This window comes from Cinclus cinclus, chromosome Z, assembly GCF_963662255.1.
Source record: "Cinclus cinclus chromosome Z, bCinCin1.1, whole genome shotgun sequence".
Taxonomy (NCBI): Eukaryota; Metazoa; Chordata; class Aves; order Passeriformes; family Cinclidae; genus Cinclus; species Cinclus cinclus.
This window is the reverse complement of record NC_085084.1, coordinates 76096067-76113459: the sequence shown is the minus strand read 5'-3', so window position 1 is coordinate 76113459 and position 17393 is coordinate 76096067. Positions and strand designations below refer to the sequence as shown.

The 17393-nt window shown below is 39.6% G+C and overlaps 1 protein-coding gene across 1 annotated transcript in view; it reads left to right on the top strand.

Annotated features, from left to right (window-relative positions):
* Window positions 1-17393, top strand: part of UNC13B (unc-13 homolog B) — a 178620-nt gene that overhangs the window by 95218 nt on the left and 66009 nt on the right. Inside the window, exons 13-18 of the mRNA XM_062513980.1 lie at window positions 770-816; window positions 5098-5176; window positions 6927-7001; window positions 7639-7858; window positions 15498-15725; window positions 16033-16174. Of these exons, the coding sequence (XP_062369964.1) occupies window positions 770-816; window positions 5098-5176; window positions 6927-7001; window positions 7639-7858; window positions 15498-15725; window positions 16033-16174 (791 nt within the window). The remainder of the gene's footprint in view (window positions 1-769; window positions 817-5097; window positions 5177-6926; window positions 7002-7638; window positions 7859-15497; window positions 15726-16032; window positions 16175-17393) is intronic.

Below are 17393 nucleotides of genomic sequence, written 5' to 3'. Positions count from 1 at the left end.
CAGAACCTATTGTTTCTTCTAAGTACATTGCAAGTGCTCAAATACTTATCACTTCTAATTATTCCACTCAAGATCTGCAGAGAAGCAGAACATCGCTCTATCAATATAATCATAAATATGATCATAAAACATGGTTTGAATTCATAAATATGAATCCCCACATTTGCAGTCTGTGGTGTTTTCCATCACAGTGTGATGGATCCCAGGGATCCCAGCTGACCTGCAGGTGGTGGCCTTTGTTTCATGCCTATTAGAAATCAAATACTTTCAAATAAATGAGTGAAGCTATAATGAGACCCCTCTGCTTAAAGTTTTTGCATTTGGACATGACCAAAGCTCACAAGTGTTCTTACAGAAGTGCATGTTAGTCTGTCATTTGTGCATTTCATACAAGGGCTTTTAATTAATAGCATCTTCATTATGACCACATTCATGTTAAGTGGTGACCTGTAGTAACACAACTCTGCAATAACTCATTGGAGTTGGAAAAAAAAAAAAGTTTGTCTTCAAGACTGCCTTTTGAATGAGGAGTTGCACTGAACAGGCTCTTCAGATTCCAGTCCTTCACTGTTCAATGAAATTGCATTGTCTGTGTCTGTATGACTTACCCTGGCATCTTGGTCACTGGAGGTGCTTGAACAAGTTTCTGTATGCATTTGTCTGCATGCAGTGTGGTCTGTTACCCTTTCTGCAGAACACAATACAAATACTTTTTCTGGTGTTTCTGGAAACTAATTTAATGGTTTTTTTTATCCTTTTCCCACTTCAGGGCCAAGATGAAGCTGATCCATCAAAACCACCCTGGCTCAAAGGAGGGTAAGTGGAATTTTGAGACCTTTTATCCCTGTATTTATAATTAGAGTGCACTTTAGAGGTCTGCAGTTCAGTCTAACTAAAAATAGCATTTATGATGTTTTTGATGAAATAATCAAGTAGCCAAACCTTACTGAAGGCCAGGCTGCTGCTGTATTTCAGTCTCTTCTTAAGTGGCTGGGGTGGGAAGTGCAGTTCTTCCCAACCTGTGGTTAAGACCGAGGTTATAGTTGCAATGTATAATCTATAATGTGTTGGTAGCAAGTACTTACGGCAGCAGTGTTAAATAATTGCTACTGAGCAGCTCAGTACTCAGAAAATAATTTCTCCTGGATCAGTCTTTGGTGGCAGCAGAGAGGGGAAAGATTAGCTCTGAAGGAGTGGTGTGTCTTTTGCTCTTAAAAGAAGAAGATAGTATTGGGGGAGTTTTCTGTATTTGCAACAATTTCTTGTAGTAGATAAAACTGCACTAACTCTAGAAATGATTGCAATTTGTATTTTTAAAGCATTGCTCATCATGCCTGTTTTGTACAGTTGAGAATGAGCAGGTTGTGCATTCTCTCCACAGCACACTACTTGTAGCAAATGAAGCAGACAAATTCCGGTTGTAATTTCAGCACGACACTCAGTGGTAATAGGTGCCAGCACGGCAGCTTCCCTGGGATCCTCTGGCAGGAAAAAGACAGGGACACATTTTACAGGTTATGTGCCTGGTACATGATCAGGGTGATTTGGTTTGGTGGTGGGGCACCTATTAGGAGCTGTCAGTCAGCAGCTGCAAGATTTACCGTGAATTCTCAGCCAGATGTTGGCTTGCTACACACTTAAGTTAATTCTCATACTACTGAAGGAAGCTTCCCTAGTAAAACATGAAGTTAAATTTGAGGCTTCATGATAGGGCTTTCTCCTTTTGGAGTCATTGTTCTGTGGTGTTGATATTCCCATGAAGTGTCACCTGCGGATGCCTGGAGCTGCCTAGCAACCCCCTGCTTTTTCGAAGGAACCTGGGACTTAGTGAGGGGGCTGCTGGAGAATTGGCAATTTGCAGGAGCCAGAGGCAGTGATTTATTGTAACTGTAAACAACACCTTTTCTTGCTTTAGCAAGGAGACAGTGTGCTTGGTTTATTGGTCCAGGCACACCGAATTATTTCCTAGCCTGAAAGATGGATACACCTACAAGTCCTGAATTACTTGAACGTGTTGTCAGTTTGAGGCATTGTTTGCTCTAGTCTGTAATTTTTTTTGTTTTCTTTGCAAGATACAACTAAACAGTCTGGCTCATGTACTTTTGACAGAAGTTACTCATCCTATGCAAGGGATTCCCAGAGAAGGTGTTTGTGGATCATAAGCTATTAATTCCACCTTTGGCCACATTTTGGCTTATTAGTCTCAAAGTATATTAAAGCATTTATGTTGTTTTTTTCAATGGAAAGATTAGAGTTGTGGTGTCCTTTGAAGAAAGTAGTCATCCTCAGTCATTGCAAACTACCTTAACTTGCTTAGATTGTCAAGATTTAGTGTAAGCTTCTGTGTGATGCAACTTGTATTAGAAGATGAATACGTACTTCAAGCAATTTTCATTTATAGTATAATACAACAGGAGCTCTCTGTTATCACTGGCTTTGGAGATATCACTTCAAAAAAGGTACAATTGGTATTATGGATCAGTCTCTGGGTGTAGTATCTCATATCTATATCTTCTGTTTATTAGTGCAAATTATCTTATACAGAACTGCTATTCACTCCTCAGTACAGCTCTCCATAATAATGCTATAAATATTATATCCACTGCAGAGGAGAGTTAACCTATTGCATATAAAAATACACTGTGCATATTTGAGGCACTGTTAATTCTTCTGTCTTAATTCTTCTGTACAAATACTGTAATTTTATTAGACGAGGTAGCAATTGTGCTTGAATAAAGGGACTGAGGTAGCTGAAAACACAACACTTTTTAAAATTAGGAATTGTTGATTTTTTGGATTAATATTAACAGGCTAAAAGCAGGTCATCTGGGTGTGTAACTATGTAGGTGCTAGGACACCTCTCTTCAGGGACAAGTACAAGTACCTTTCAAACACGTTTGTCATCCTGGCTTACCACTGGTTCTCTCATAAACCTCAATCTATCAAAAGTATTTTGCAACAAACTGAGTTGTAACTAGACGTGTTTCTCAAGCACAATAATTTATATAGGCTCATCTTGAATTTATAAAGCATGCAATTTTAATGTTGCTATTCTTTCCTGGGAAATGTCAGAAAATCAGTTTCCTTTCAATTAAATTAGAAAAAAAAATTGAAGTAATATAGGAAGAAACTGTTAGCAGGAGCAGTAACTCTGGAGTTTTACTTGTGAACATTTTATTGCATCTTTTCAGGTTACACACTCTCCCTTTCAATTTTATATATACTTTGGTAATTCAAGGGATTTGCACAAATCCTTGACGCAAAGTTTATCTATCAATCAGCTGTGTTGTGGTTTAAATAATCTCGGGATTCTTTGTATCATCTGAGTAGTCTGCCATGACACCTATTGTACCCCAAAACAGTATCACCAGTATTGGAAAGGTTTTGTAAAATAAAGGCAGCAGACAAATGTGGCAATATAAACATATTTTGTACTTCCTGATGTGGGTGAGTTTTTTTTATAAGTCAGAAGGGATTTTTGCAGTATGACTTGGCCAAATATTTTTCTAGAATTCTTTATCAGAAATGATTATAGCCTCTAGTAAGAAGCACAGTGTGGTCTTGTGGTGAGGATTTCCAGTGTTGGAAAGCTGCACTGCTGGAAAACTGTGGAGCTGACACAACTCCTGTAGTTACACATGACTGCTCACCTTCCTACCAGGCTTGTTCAGCCAGCAGCAGCTGTCAGCTCAGCCATGGCTTGGACACATCGCCCTCCTACACCCCATCAAAAAAGTCAATTTTACTCTTACAATTCTGTCACATGTTTCTGTAATAATGTTTTCCTCTTTGTCACAACCTCATGCTAGGCTGTGTTGTGACATCCTTGTCCATCCTCAAGCTATAGTATAGGTTTGGTTATGCTGGATATTTTGTTGTTTTGGGTTTTTTTGCCTTTGGCTGTATTTAAGGGGGCTTGAGAAGGCCCTGCTCTCTAATGGCTGCAGGTTGCCTCTTGTCATTTATCAGCCTCACAATTTTCATGGCATGTGTGAATTTGTAGTGGCAGTTTGATTTCCTAGATTTCTTTGAAAGGTAGTTTTTATAGCTGTAAAAACAGTTTGTCCCACACTTATTTTTCTTACAATTTTCCTGCAGAGCATTTTGACTGGGTATGTTGTACCAAATCAACAAAATCAACAGGCTGAAATTGCCAGTCAATTTGTTACACAAATACCAAAATGTGTAAGCCAGAGTGGCAGGAAGTGAAGACAAATGAGTAAGGATGGAGAGGCAAGGGATCCTCTGCAGTCTCTGTAATCAAGAAGAAGACCTCAGGAACCATATTCTTAATGATAGCAAGGCCTGAGAGCAGAGTGGACATGGGGAGAGTGAGAGAGACACTGAGAGGTGCTGCATATTTTGACTGCTGGGCTGGGTGTTCATTGCAGGGAGGAAGCCACAGCAGAGAGATGTGTGCTCAGTTTTCAGCTTCAGGAAGAAACGCTATCTGAAGTCCTTAGAGATGGAGGCATTTACTGGGGGCCTTTAAGCTGGGTTAGTTAACCATCTTCAAGTACAGGGTTACATCCATGTGGTGTTACCAGTAAGTGGCAGGATCCAGGTATAATTATCCAGGCTGGTCTCATTGGGAGGGAAGTAGGTTAGTGTTTTATTTCATCAGCCCATGGCTGTTGCTGGGGAAATCACCCTTTTGCTCCATTGCCACTTCTGCCATCAAATGCCATCTTTTGTGTGTATAGGTCTGCATGGCTTGAAATGCTTAGCACCATGAATTGTCTCTTTTATAGAAACAAAAATATTATATTTTCTCCTCCAGTGTCAGGTTTTTTCTAATAATTAGATGGACCTCAAGGGCCAGTATTAAGTGTGTTCTACACTAGAATCTGAAGATGGGAACCAGCATCCAGCTCCTAGGCTGATCTTTCATGTGCTCCCTCCTAGCCACCAACACCAGGCAGGAATGTCTGGATTGTTGTGTCTGAAGATAAACAATCGTTTTTAGCATCAACTTTACACTTTCTTAAGTATAATCTTCTGTCTGTTTTTCTTCCTCCAGTAAAGTGTCCCCCTCTTCACCACTTCCAACCCTAAATTAATGAGTTGGTTTTTTTTTCCTTCCTCCTGAATTTCCAGGCCTGCAGGTGGTCTCTATGGCATTGATAGCATGCCTGATCTACGTAAAAAGAAGCCAATTCCACTTGTCAGTGATCTGGTAAGAGATTTGTTTGTTTCTCTTCTGCCACACAGCATTTACCCAGCTGGCTTTACTTTCTTGATATATGGTCACATTCATTGTCGCTTCAAGAAGCTCAAGTGTTTTGTTAAATTAATTCTTATGCTGAACCGTTAGTAGTACTGCTTGAAAAATCTCAGTGAGAATGAGCTATGGTTTTGTAGCTCATTAGCAAAATGTAGCAAAATTTAAATTTTTGTCAAAATTAATTCATTTGACAGAATCAGGATATTTTTAATGTTCTTTATCCTTTTAATTTTACACCAAATATTTGATTGTTTTTAGCCCTGCATGATTTTTAAATTTTGCTAAATATCACATACCTTGGGGAAAGTTATGTCCATGTGAGGTTTGGCAGCTTACCAGAAGGCTGGAATTTTAGAGGATAGATAAACGAGCATATGTGCTTGGATTTTAAAAGCCATTTGCAATGTTGCCAGTAGACTTCTGCACTGAGGAAGCATGAGAACCAAGTGAGTAATGAGGACAACTTTCATATGCTTGTATGATATGGTGAAATAAGGCTTCTGCAGGACAAATGGTTTTCTGTTGGTTGTATTCAGTACACGTAGGGATTTCATACTTGAGAGAAATGCTGTAACAGCTGAAAGACCAAAGTTTCTATATCCTGTAATTCATGTGAAAAGATGCATACAATTTTGTCTGCCAGCTTATGCATGGGCAGCTTGGTATGTGTCTAGCTAACTGCTTGTGTCTTAAATCTTTTCAATAATGGCATTAACTTGTGTTACTTCCCTTGAATGCATTCATTCTCTCTCTTCACAGGCCATGGTAAGTGGAGGTGAAGACTGTCCATCAAGTTTTCACCAGAAAAAAACCCCTTACTTTATGTTATTTCCCTCTCTACTTCTTTGCTTCTTGTTTTGTACCTGCAGTATTGCAGTGAATGCATATCCAGCACTCTGTCCTGCTCCATCACTGTTGGAATGAACTTCTTCCGTTTCTCTTGAAACAGCATAAAGCAGAACATAAATGATGCAAAACTGATAGAGTTGGGTGATTTCAAAGCAAATGCTGCTATCTTTAAACATTCTTCTCTGCTTTCATGTTACTGGAGTGCTGCAGAAATCCCTTTTATGCCACTGTGAGGTGCTGCAAAGACAGTGCCCTTTGCTGTCCACAGCTGCAAAGCAGTGTTGGTATGTTGTGAAAAGCAGTTCTTCTAGGGGAAAATGCAGTTCATTGTGTTCAGTGATGGCTGATGAATGTGATACACCATCATATTCAAACCTCTGCTCACAACTCATTCCCCTTTTATCCTTGTTACCTCTTCACTGTCACATTTTGGGGTGTTGTATGTTTTGTTAAGCTGATGGAATAATCTCCTTTTGGATATGAATGAAGTTAAATACGGAAAAGTGAGTCTGTTGTGGTGACTTCTGACATTAGAAGGGTTACTGTTGCTACAAGAACAACAAAAAGATGGAGATGGGAACTAAAGTTTCATTGGCAATTCTTTCAGAGAAACAAATAGAAATTTGCTAGAGTGAGACTGATCATGGACAGATGGAAACAATTTGGAGACCTTTCAGAGTATACATTCGACCCTTGTGAGATGTGAGCAGTCATTTAAGAAACCAACTTAAATGCAGTAGAGTGCTGGTTTAGTGTCTAGCATGACAGAGTCCCCTTGCTTACATCTCTGGGCATATAATGCCATTGCATTTGTAAATGTTGGTGATGAATAACAAGCTTTCTTCCTTCCTAGTCACTGGTTCAGTCCCGAAAAGCTGGAATTACCTCAGCAATGGCTACTAGAACATCTCTCAAAGATGAAGAGCTGGTAAGTGGGAGGGTTGCCTTACTTCTTAGTAAGCAAATTAAAGGGATTTGGCTCTCTGAGATTCAGAGCCAGCTTCACAGATGTCTAGAAATATAGATGTGAAGCTTCTTGTATAATTCGTTTAAAGAAACTAAACACATAATAATAATATTTAATGTATCGATACAATCCTGAAAAATGTAGAAACACAGAATCACAGAATATGCTGACTTGGAAAGGCACCCATCAGGATCATTGAGTTCAACTCCTGGTCCTTCATAGAACACCCCAAGAAACATCATCTGCATGGATGGTGTTGTCCAAACACTTATTGATCTCAGTAATCTTACCATTTCCTTCTATGGTATCTGATGTAAGGGACAATGTGTGAAGCTCGCTTTATTCAAGATATTTCCCATCCAAAACCAATAATTGTTGTCTTCCAACTTTTTTAATGCCTGGGGAGACATTTTAGGAAGGTGAGGGGTGTCCTCTGACACCATGTGTAAAAATTTAATGCATTTTTCCATCTCAGATGTGTAGCTTTATTGCACTGGTCACGCCTTTTCCCGTAAAACTCTTGTGTTAACCAACAAAAATAGTCTCAGTGCTCAGTCACCTTTCTGCATATTGGTTTACACATGCTCTTGCCTTTCAGAAATCTCATGTCTATAAGAAGACCTTGCAAGCCTTAATTTACCCCATCTCTTGTACAACCCCACACAACTTTGAAGTGTGGACAGCCACAACTCCCACCTACTGCTACGAATGTGAGGGGCTGCTGTGGGGCATCGCCCGGCAGGGAATGCGCTGTGGCGAGTGCGGGGTCAAGTGCCACGAGAAGTGCCAAGACTTGCTCAATGCTGACTGCCTGCAGAGTGAGTAGTGCCCAGTGGAGTGTGGCTGTTCCAGAAATGGTTGCCAGAGCCTTCCTAAATGTACTGCTGGTTTCTCAGGCATCAGTGAAGCTGCAGTGATTGTTTTCTGAAAAGGTGCCATTGGTGCTACCTCCTGGGGGTACAGACAGCTTCACTGATGGAGAAGAACTTTGCAGCATTGTGTTTGGCATCCTTTAAAAGAAGGTTTAATTCTTTACTCTTTCACATCTGTTTGTTGCTTTTGGTTGATTTTTTGTTTGTTGATTTGTTTTTTTGTTTTGCTTGCTATCTGTGTCTGCTCAGGTTGTGTATTTGCCAGCATATCCTGCATTGAATTGTGGGTTGGATGAATAGTGTGTGAAGCTGAATATTCTGACATTTGTTCTGTCCCCCCTGCCCTGGCATTAGTCAGGTTGCTTGTCCCAGCTGTCAGTCTGTGCCACTGTTTTAAGTTTTTTAGAGTGATGCTGGGTTCCTGCTTGGTGTACAGAGTCACAGAACTTATCCTGGATTATCTGTGTCAACAGCAGCCTTGGGAAGGCATTTTGACTTTTCAGCAGAAGGCCTGCTTGGCTGAACCACTTTAGAGACTTAGGGCAGAGTTAACAGGGCTGGTAAGTCAGATTCAAAGGTGTTGTGTGAGTATATGGGCAGTATGTCATCTTCATACTAGCATTTCTGATTATTTTGTTGGTGTAAAAAACTAAGTCATCTCTTCAAGGAACTCTGTAACTTTTCAGAATAAATGGCACCTTATACAAACAACGGAGAAGTTTAAAAGAAATTTGATTCAGGGAGACAAAAGAGAAAAAAAATATTCACTTAGTCATCTGCCTTGGTCCAGTTGTTTTTATTTGCTTGAAATACCATTTCTTAATTCATGTCAAATTTATATTCCTGCTTGAGAGCAAAATATCACAGTCTAAATAGAATAGAAATTTCTTCTATGTGTGTTAAGTGTTGGGTAGAAAGGTGTCTTTCTGCTCACTCTTAATTTTCTTGTCATTGTAGCTTGATGGACTAAGTCTAAGGAATCAGAAGAGTTTGTGAAGTATGAAGGGACTTATTACAAATTCTTGTCAGCAATTCTAGAAATATAAAAAGTCAGATCCTGTGTCTGTCTTAGGCTGTAGTTTGGGAAAGCAGGCTGAGTGATTCAACAAGAGATACCAGTGAATCATAGGTGATTTGCTTTTTCTTATGACTCTTCTTAACACTCCAAATAGATATTGTTTATATTTTTATTTTTGATGTGTGCAGAGTCTTACATTTGTCATAGTTAGGTCTAGAGCTATTTGATTTGCAATGGCTTATTTGTAAGATACATGTGATCATGGCCAAACAACCCTGTCCCCCATCTGCTTAGTTGTTCTAGATTTGAGGGTTGGGAAGTGAGTTTGTAGTGTTTGAACTGTTGCATCACTGTCACCTTGGCTTTGTTGAGACCTTTCTGTGGCTAAGCAAAGAGCTGTGATGTTGCATTTGGTCCAGGAGAATGTAGTTTGGTCACAGCTCAGTTCTCTGTCACAGTCTGATGCACAGGGTCAGTTCCTGAGAATAACCTTTTTATTTCTGGAGTTCACCAGAACTCTCTGCTCTGCTCTGGTAATATTCAGTATATGAGGTGAAAAGCTCAAAGCATCCAGGCTTGATTCAGATACATAGCCATGATGGTATAATGTTGCAAGGGAGCTGTGATATCTCAGTAAGGGAGAAGTATGTGGAGAAGAGAGGAGGATTAGGTTTGCACCAACAGTGGAGATGAAACAGGCACAAAGCTGTTGTACAGAGCAGTGGTCCTGAAGTTGAAAACAGCAGAGAAAAACCTCTGCATTAAAGAAATAGCTAAGACTAAGAGGGAGTTTGTCCTGCAGAGAAGGGTTGTGGCTGTTCATGTTCAAGAAGGGAGGCTTCAGATGGGCATGGGCACTGGAGAGGATTCATTAGTAATGGGTGAAATATGCGAATGTCTCAAGAGAGGATCATACAAGATTGTTAATGTTTCAGAAGAGAGGCTTGTCATGCTTTTTTAAAAAAGTAATAAAAATAGCTATACTAGGTCTGTCCTAATAGAATGTTTCTAAAGGGGTGTTGTGGAGCCCAGATGTAGATCTGCTTGTAGGTCACCTGCTACAGTTCTGGCTTACTCTTACAGTTTACAGATACCCATGTCTTAAAGCCTTTCTGGGCAGTTGATACTGTTTCATAGCTGGGAGCAGTGGCTCTGTGAATTGGTTTAGTCTTTTTTTATGCTTTCACCATGTTATGGAAGAGGGAGATAAACTACAGGGAGAAAGATGATCTTTTTAAACTTATTGTTTGCAAAAGAGGAAGAGGGCTGAATTTGCTGTGAGAGAATTAAAGGTAGAAGACAGCTTCAGTGATTCAGACTCCCTGAGAATAGGGAGTCTCTGTAGCTGACACTGAAGAATAACCATGGGGGAGGTTTTCTTATCTCCAGTTGTAATTACATAATCTTATGCAGTGGGCTGTGGGATATGATGATGGCAATACCGTGTGTTTTTCCATAGAAAGAAGAAACAACTGAAAATTACTTTTTATATATAGCAAAGCATTAAGTATGAGCTTGTTATTTTATTCAGGGAGTTGCAGATGTTTTCACAATGTCTTTCAAAATGTAAACTCAGGATACTTCATCATGCAGAGTTACGGAAACAGAGAGGAAACAACTGAGTGTACAACAGGGTTAAAATATGTGAAGCATGTAGAAAGGTAAAACCCAACCAAACAAAAAATTTACTTACTGAGTTACTTGTAAGGTGTCCAGAGTCAAGGAAGAGAGATTGTGAGCAGGCTACAGGGTTACCCACTGTGAATGTGGAAGATGTCATTAGCTGGAGTAGGATGTAGAGGAAGCTGAAGATGGTAATGGTGTAATGAAAAGATAGAAAAGACAGAGGAGAATGGTGGGAGTTGGAGAAGGGGGTGAATGTCTCTCTGAAAAGGGTAAACAGCTGTTTTCAATACTAGAAATGTATTAGAAGGCAATTTCAGGCAACTATGTTACTTGCTTCATTGTGTTCATGGTAAAATTCTAACTGGAACCCAACAAGCCAGAGGAAAATGGAGAAGTTAAATTTCTTCTTATATGTATGTTTGAAGAACACAGGCTGTGCTTGAGGAATGAGAAGCAGGGTGTCTGGGTGACAAACAACAGTTTAGAGATCCCATAAATTCAAGACTGAACTTCCTTGTATATTGAAGTCAGGAGGGATTTTTTCCTAACAGAAGCTTTATTGTTGCTGTCGGCAAAAAACCCAAAACATTTGCAGGACATATCTCCACTTATGTCTATTTAGGGCTTCCAGAAAATGTAACAGTGGAGTAAAATGAATTTTCAGACTGGTAGCAAATACAATTCTATTGATTATACCTTGATGCCTCAGGATATATATTCACTTCAATCCATGTAAGTCTTCCAGAAAATGTTGCACTGGAGTCAAATGAATGTTCAGGCTGGTCACAAATACTTTTCCATTGTTTATGCCTTAAAATTTTGGGTAGACACCTGGGGTTTTATTCCTTAGATTTAGAATACACTATTTATCCATTTTCCACCCTTCAAACATTTCTGGGTAAAATAATTCTCCGAGTCTCTTAGAATTAAGTTTGGTTATCTCTTCTGAGGGTATTTTTCTTTGTGTCAATATTTTGAAGAAACTTACTATCTATCTGATACACTCAGCAAATTTATCATCAGTGTGTGACTGCACTGGTGAAAAAATCAGCAATGCTTTGTTGCAATTTGAATCAAAACCCATTTGCAGACTGCTTCAGCTGGGCTATTCCATGAATTGGTGGTGTCTGAAGTGCAATAACCTGGAATCAGTTGTAGTATGTGTACTGCAGCCTCCTGGTTCATTGTAGCTACTCAGGAGTTATTATTCTGATGATAAGGCACTTACCTTTTTATCATAAGCTCATAAATACCTGCTCAATTTGTAGCTGTCTACTATTCTTGGAAGTAGTAGCAATCTCTGCTGAATGGGTACCTTTCTTTTCTTACTTGACTGAGATGTTCTTAACATCCCCATGGCATGCAAAGCTTTTGGAAACTGAACTTCCATCTCTTGCCTTGAGCACTGGTGTAGTACTGTCTGAATTATAGTGGGTTGGGCAGTTCTGGTGTCTAAGAAGTAGTAAATCCAGACCTGGATGTGTAGGAGACCAAGGAACAAATGCAGAGAAGTAATTACCAAGAGGGTGGAAGGGAAGGACATTATGTGAGTAATTTACATTACATTATATGGTAAGAAGCCAATACTGTTCAAGGCTAGCTTTTCTGTTTGATGCATTTTGACTCAGAACTGTGAGGCAGGTGTGATTGTTGTTTTTTGGATGAGAAGCTTGTGTACTCTGAGTTCAGAGGCTGCAGTTCTGAGACCAAGTCAGTGAGTGGGGGGTTAGTCAGACCAATTAAGTCATGTGCTAATCATTTTGGCTTCTGAGTTGAATGATGGTTAGACACCATGGTGATGAACAGTTGTTTGCTCCCAGAGTTCTGTGTAGGAAAATATTTGCACAGAAGGAAGAAGGATACCTTTATTTGAAACTTGAATATCTATTTTAAGTTTCAGGAATATATAATTTCTAAGCATTATCCGCCTACTGAACAGCTGCCTTCTATCCTGACAGTGTTGCTCTCATGAATTCTTCTTAAAGCATAGAATAACAGCACTGATGGTTTACTAATAGCTGTATCAATACAATTCCCAATATAGATATATTACCTTTCTGTTTCCAGTCGTAAATTGACTTAATAATTCAGTCCTAGAGAGGAACGAAAACCCAGAACCTGTAGACATTACTTGTATATTCCAATGTATTTCTATTGTCATTCACAGGATTTGAAAAGATGATCCACTGATGAAAAAACTCTTTGCAGCTTAAAGAAACACAATCCCAGTTCAAGAGCAGGAAAAGCACCCTCTGCCATTGAGTGTAGTGACATATTTTGCATTTAAAACACATGCATTGCAGTTAATTAGCCCCCCAATGGTTGGTGTAGAAGCCGTCTTGGTTTTGTACCAAGAAGCAGGTTGTCAAAATTAAGAAAGAGTTGTGTTATTGAGACAGCAGAACAGACACTGTTCTTGTTTGTCTGTATTGTTAAATAAGGTGTCTGTCTGATTCAGGCTTTTGCCCGGCAGTTCAGGTACAGTCTCTGAAGGCAGAGAGAGATCTTTTCCAGGGAAGTAATAATGGATCTGCCTGAGCAAATTATCTGGGCATAGTGGGGAAGCAGTGTGAATGGAGGTGGGGGGGTTTCCTCTGGGGTCACGAGGCAGGAGGTGACTCGAGGGATGTAGGGGTCTGTGTGTCATGGCTTGAACGTCCTGCAACCCAGCGTGCCCTGGGCTGCTGCTAGACTTCCAGAGGGATAAATCCACTGTGCAAGGTCTCTGGAGATTAAGGGAATGCTAAACATGTCTTTGATTAGAATTCCTCCATTTGTCCAAATTTGCATTTTAAAACCTCATTTGATGCTCCTGAAATGCTTGCATTAAGGAGACTTTTAATTTAGTTCTTAATTTCCTTGAAGTCAGAAAGGTCAGGGCAGAGCCGATTTCTTTGGATGATGACAGATCTCAGAATTCCAGCTAGGGAAGGCAAATTGTTCAGTTTGGCCTTTCCCAATTTCCCAGTAATTTTCTGTAGTTCTGCATATATAGCATAGAGTCCATCTCCATCCTCAGGAGACCTAGTTCTGTTAAAGCTGAATAGCACTTCTTATCTGAAGTTCAAAGCATAGCCCCTGGTATCATTTCAGTTTCATATTCCTTTAATAAATATTAGGTGCATCACTGGTGAGTAGAAACAGCGGGGACTGTGTAATTAATTCCAGTATTTTTGATTTCATTTAATCTTAAGCCAACAACAGGAAACTCTGGGGCATGTACTTTTTATTGTACTGAATGAAATGCTGAACATCAAGCCTCTAGCAAGAAAAAATGAAAAAGTACTCAGGTAATGTAAAATTATAGCTTGTTTCACACCCAGGTCCTTGGTAACGTGCCTTGGTATGCAGTGTCCTTAATGAACTTCTGACACTTCAGTGGTTACATGCTTTTGAAAACTGGTTTTATTATCTTTGTTCCTGTACTGCTGGACTCCTCTGTGTGTGTGTGTGTGTGTGTGTGTATGTTCATAGGACATTTTTCATATTTAGTCACTACTTGCTGAAACAGTTTTGTATGCAAAAACTGTAGTTCCTGATAGCAAGGGTACTTTAGATATCATATTTGCCCACTTCTGGAAGAAAACAGTTTCATGTATCTTTGTGATTGATGACTCCCTTTGCATACACCTTGCACCTGCTTTAATACATATTTTTAAGGTAATTTAATATTTGGTGAATACCTGAATAGGGACATTTTTCCTAGGACTAAGATTACTTAAATTAAACTATCCTGGAGAAGAAAAACAAACAAAAGTATATTACATTAAACAGAAAGGTTATGACTGAATGTGTTCACAGGACTTCTGTATTGGTTTAACTTAATCTGATTTAAGATCATAATTTGAAATTGCTGCAGACAGTGTATAGAGAGACTGTGTGCAATCCTGAGTTTCTGCTTTTCATTTCACACCTGAGTTATCTGCCCTGTTAGCTCACATTGGTGCTTTTATTGATGCATGTCTCACATGTAGTCGATTTCAAAATTTTGACAGTAAAAATGACTGTCAGAATTGAGTAGGAAGTATTTGGTGGTGTTAGTAGTCTTTTCTCATAATTATGTGTACTTTGAAATTTTTAAGAGGTGTGCAAGTGACCAGAGGCTTCTCTTTTGTCAGATGGAGTTGATTGCCTCTGCAGTTAAAGGCTCTGTGGCTGGCTCTTGTGTGTTTCCAGCTGCTGGACACTGTGGTAGCTGCATGCTTATAATGGCCCAAGTTTTGAACTATTGAGTTTGCTATATTACAGGAATTTTGTATAGTTTATATACCTGTGCAGTTCTAAAAAGTGATTATTTGAGCTGTCTCTGTGTGAACTGATAAAATAGAATGGCATCCAGAGAGGCACTCCATGTTTCTGCAGCTTGATGCCTGATCTAAACAGGATGGTTCCACACAGAAGGAAATGTAGGTTTGCAGTGATTCTGAGCTCAGCAGGGAGCTTTGTGACACACATGGGTAGAAAATACTGACAGTTTGGTCCCATCTGAATTTCTGTGGTGCTGAAGTGCACCAAGACAAGATCACAGTACTAGGTATGTACTACATAGCTACTATTTGTAATGGGAGTCCTATGTCCCCTTCTTAGCACTTGCCTAAGCAAGGATTTATTTATTCATAGCAAGGTGATGAGAGCAAAGGCCATGCTGATGCCTACTATTAGTTTAAGAACCTCATTCCTGGGTGTTCCTCAGCTGTAAGGATATTTAATCAACCTGTGGTTAAGACAGCAATCTGATCCCAGATTATAGAGGAACTACTCCCTCTCCCTCCAAATGGTCCAAGTTCTCTGTGTATGTTGGAACAGGGGACAGAGTGTAAAGATCAGTATCAGGAGCCATCATGTGAAGGGTAACTTGCAGCTTTGATCCCCCATCCAGATTCAGTGAGATATGATTTTGTGTTTGTTCCTGATGAACATTGTGTATTTTCTGGTACACAGGAGCAGCAGAGAAGAGCTCGAAGCATGGAGCTGAAGACCGGACCCAGAATTTCATCATGGCCATGAAGGATCGCATGAAAATCCGGGAGCGGAACAAGCCTGAGATCTTTGACTTGATCAGAGATGTGTTTTGTGAGAGCAAAATGACACATGCTCAGCAGATGAAGACAGTGAAACAGAGCGTGCTTGATGGTACCTCAAAATGGTCAGCAAAGATCACGATCACTGGTGAGTGGGAGAGACATGGGTTCTCTTGGTCTCACTTGGGAGCCTCGATTAAGAGAGTTGGTGTGAAATTAGGACAGAGAGGAAGAGCTTCTCTGACCTCTGTGTCTTTCTGCTGAAGTGAACATACAGGTAGCAGGTGCAGATAGTCCTATTGCAGGCACTGTAGTGCACCATGAGCTGAGGCTCATCAGAAATGTGCTCATGAGGAATATTCCTGTTTCTCTGGCCATTATGAGCTCTGCTTCACGTGGCGGTTGGACACATAGTCTTTTTGCAGGTGGTGATAACTCTTCTCTTTTCCTTTCAGTGGTGTGTGCTCAAGGTCTGCAGGCCAAAGACAAGACGGGGTCCAGTGATCCATATGTAACTGTTCAAGTGGGTAAAACAAAGAAGAGGACAAAAACTATCTTTGGAAATCTGAACCCTGTATGGGAAGAAAAGTTTTACTTGTAAGTGCTCTGACAAGGACTCTCAGCTCCATGTCACCTGTTTGTATGATCTGTGCTTTGACATTTGTGTCTTCTCTCTCAGCATGCATTTCACATAACCTGTAATCTGGGGTGGTTCTATTTTTGTTCAGCATTGTGTGTGTGTGTGGAGGATTGACATCTTTAACAATGGAGATAGTTTGCACACCTATTTATCCCATCTGTCTTCCTTGTGTCTGCTTTATGAGCACTTCTATACTGATGTTCCTAGAGAATGCTAAAGAGAAAGGAAAATATTTAAATCAGCAGCTATTTTTCATGGCTGAAAACATTCCTTGTAATATGAGATTAAAATTTGTGCAAAAGACTAAGGAAACTTCTGTGACCTATTTCTGGCATCTGCTACTGTTGTTTTGGCAACCAAATTTTAAAGTAATTAGTTTTCAGTTGTCTGTGACACCAGAAGCCTCTTCTTTCAGTTTTGGAATGTCAGTGTAACAGTAACTCAAAAGAGTTATTGTTGTGAGAGAGAGCTTACAAGATGACCAAGGTATTGAGGTCTGAATTGAACACAAAGGCTGAATTGAACACAATTCTTTAGCTAACAGCTACACTCAAAATACATTGTTCCAACCTGCTTTTATGGAATAAGTAATCAATACCCTCAATTTGTCATTGAACATATTATAAACCAAAATGGAGACATGAAATCCAACAACTGTTTTCTGAACATTCTGGGTGATGTCATTAAACATCAACAGTCTTTATTTCTTTTAATGTGTAAGGTATTCCATGGTCTGTACCATCTCTCTCTCTCCTTTCTTTCTTTTCCTCCCTGTTCTTTCCTAAACTGCTTGGGGGGGCTCTCTCTGCAAAATGCAGTTTTTTTGCTTTTCAAAATCAGTTTCATATCAGTCCAGCTTTTTCTATACAATGTACAGTAGAAACAAAATTATTTTTAAGCACTTTTTTGAGCTACTCATTAACGTCAGAAAAATCCTACCGCTCTTTTGAGTAAGCCCCTGCCTTTATTCTTAGTTTAATCCAAGGTAACATTTCTGCTTGGTAAGTAGTAAGAATGCTTAGGTGCCATTTGGATAACTCTTGTCACAATAGCAGCAAGTCTGTGTGGGAGCCTTAAGGACCTTGATTTACCATGCCAAGTAGTTACCATGGTATTTGCAGTGTGCTCCCTTCTAATTTTAGGAGCTTTAGCAAATACTCTGTTTAAAGATAGATA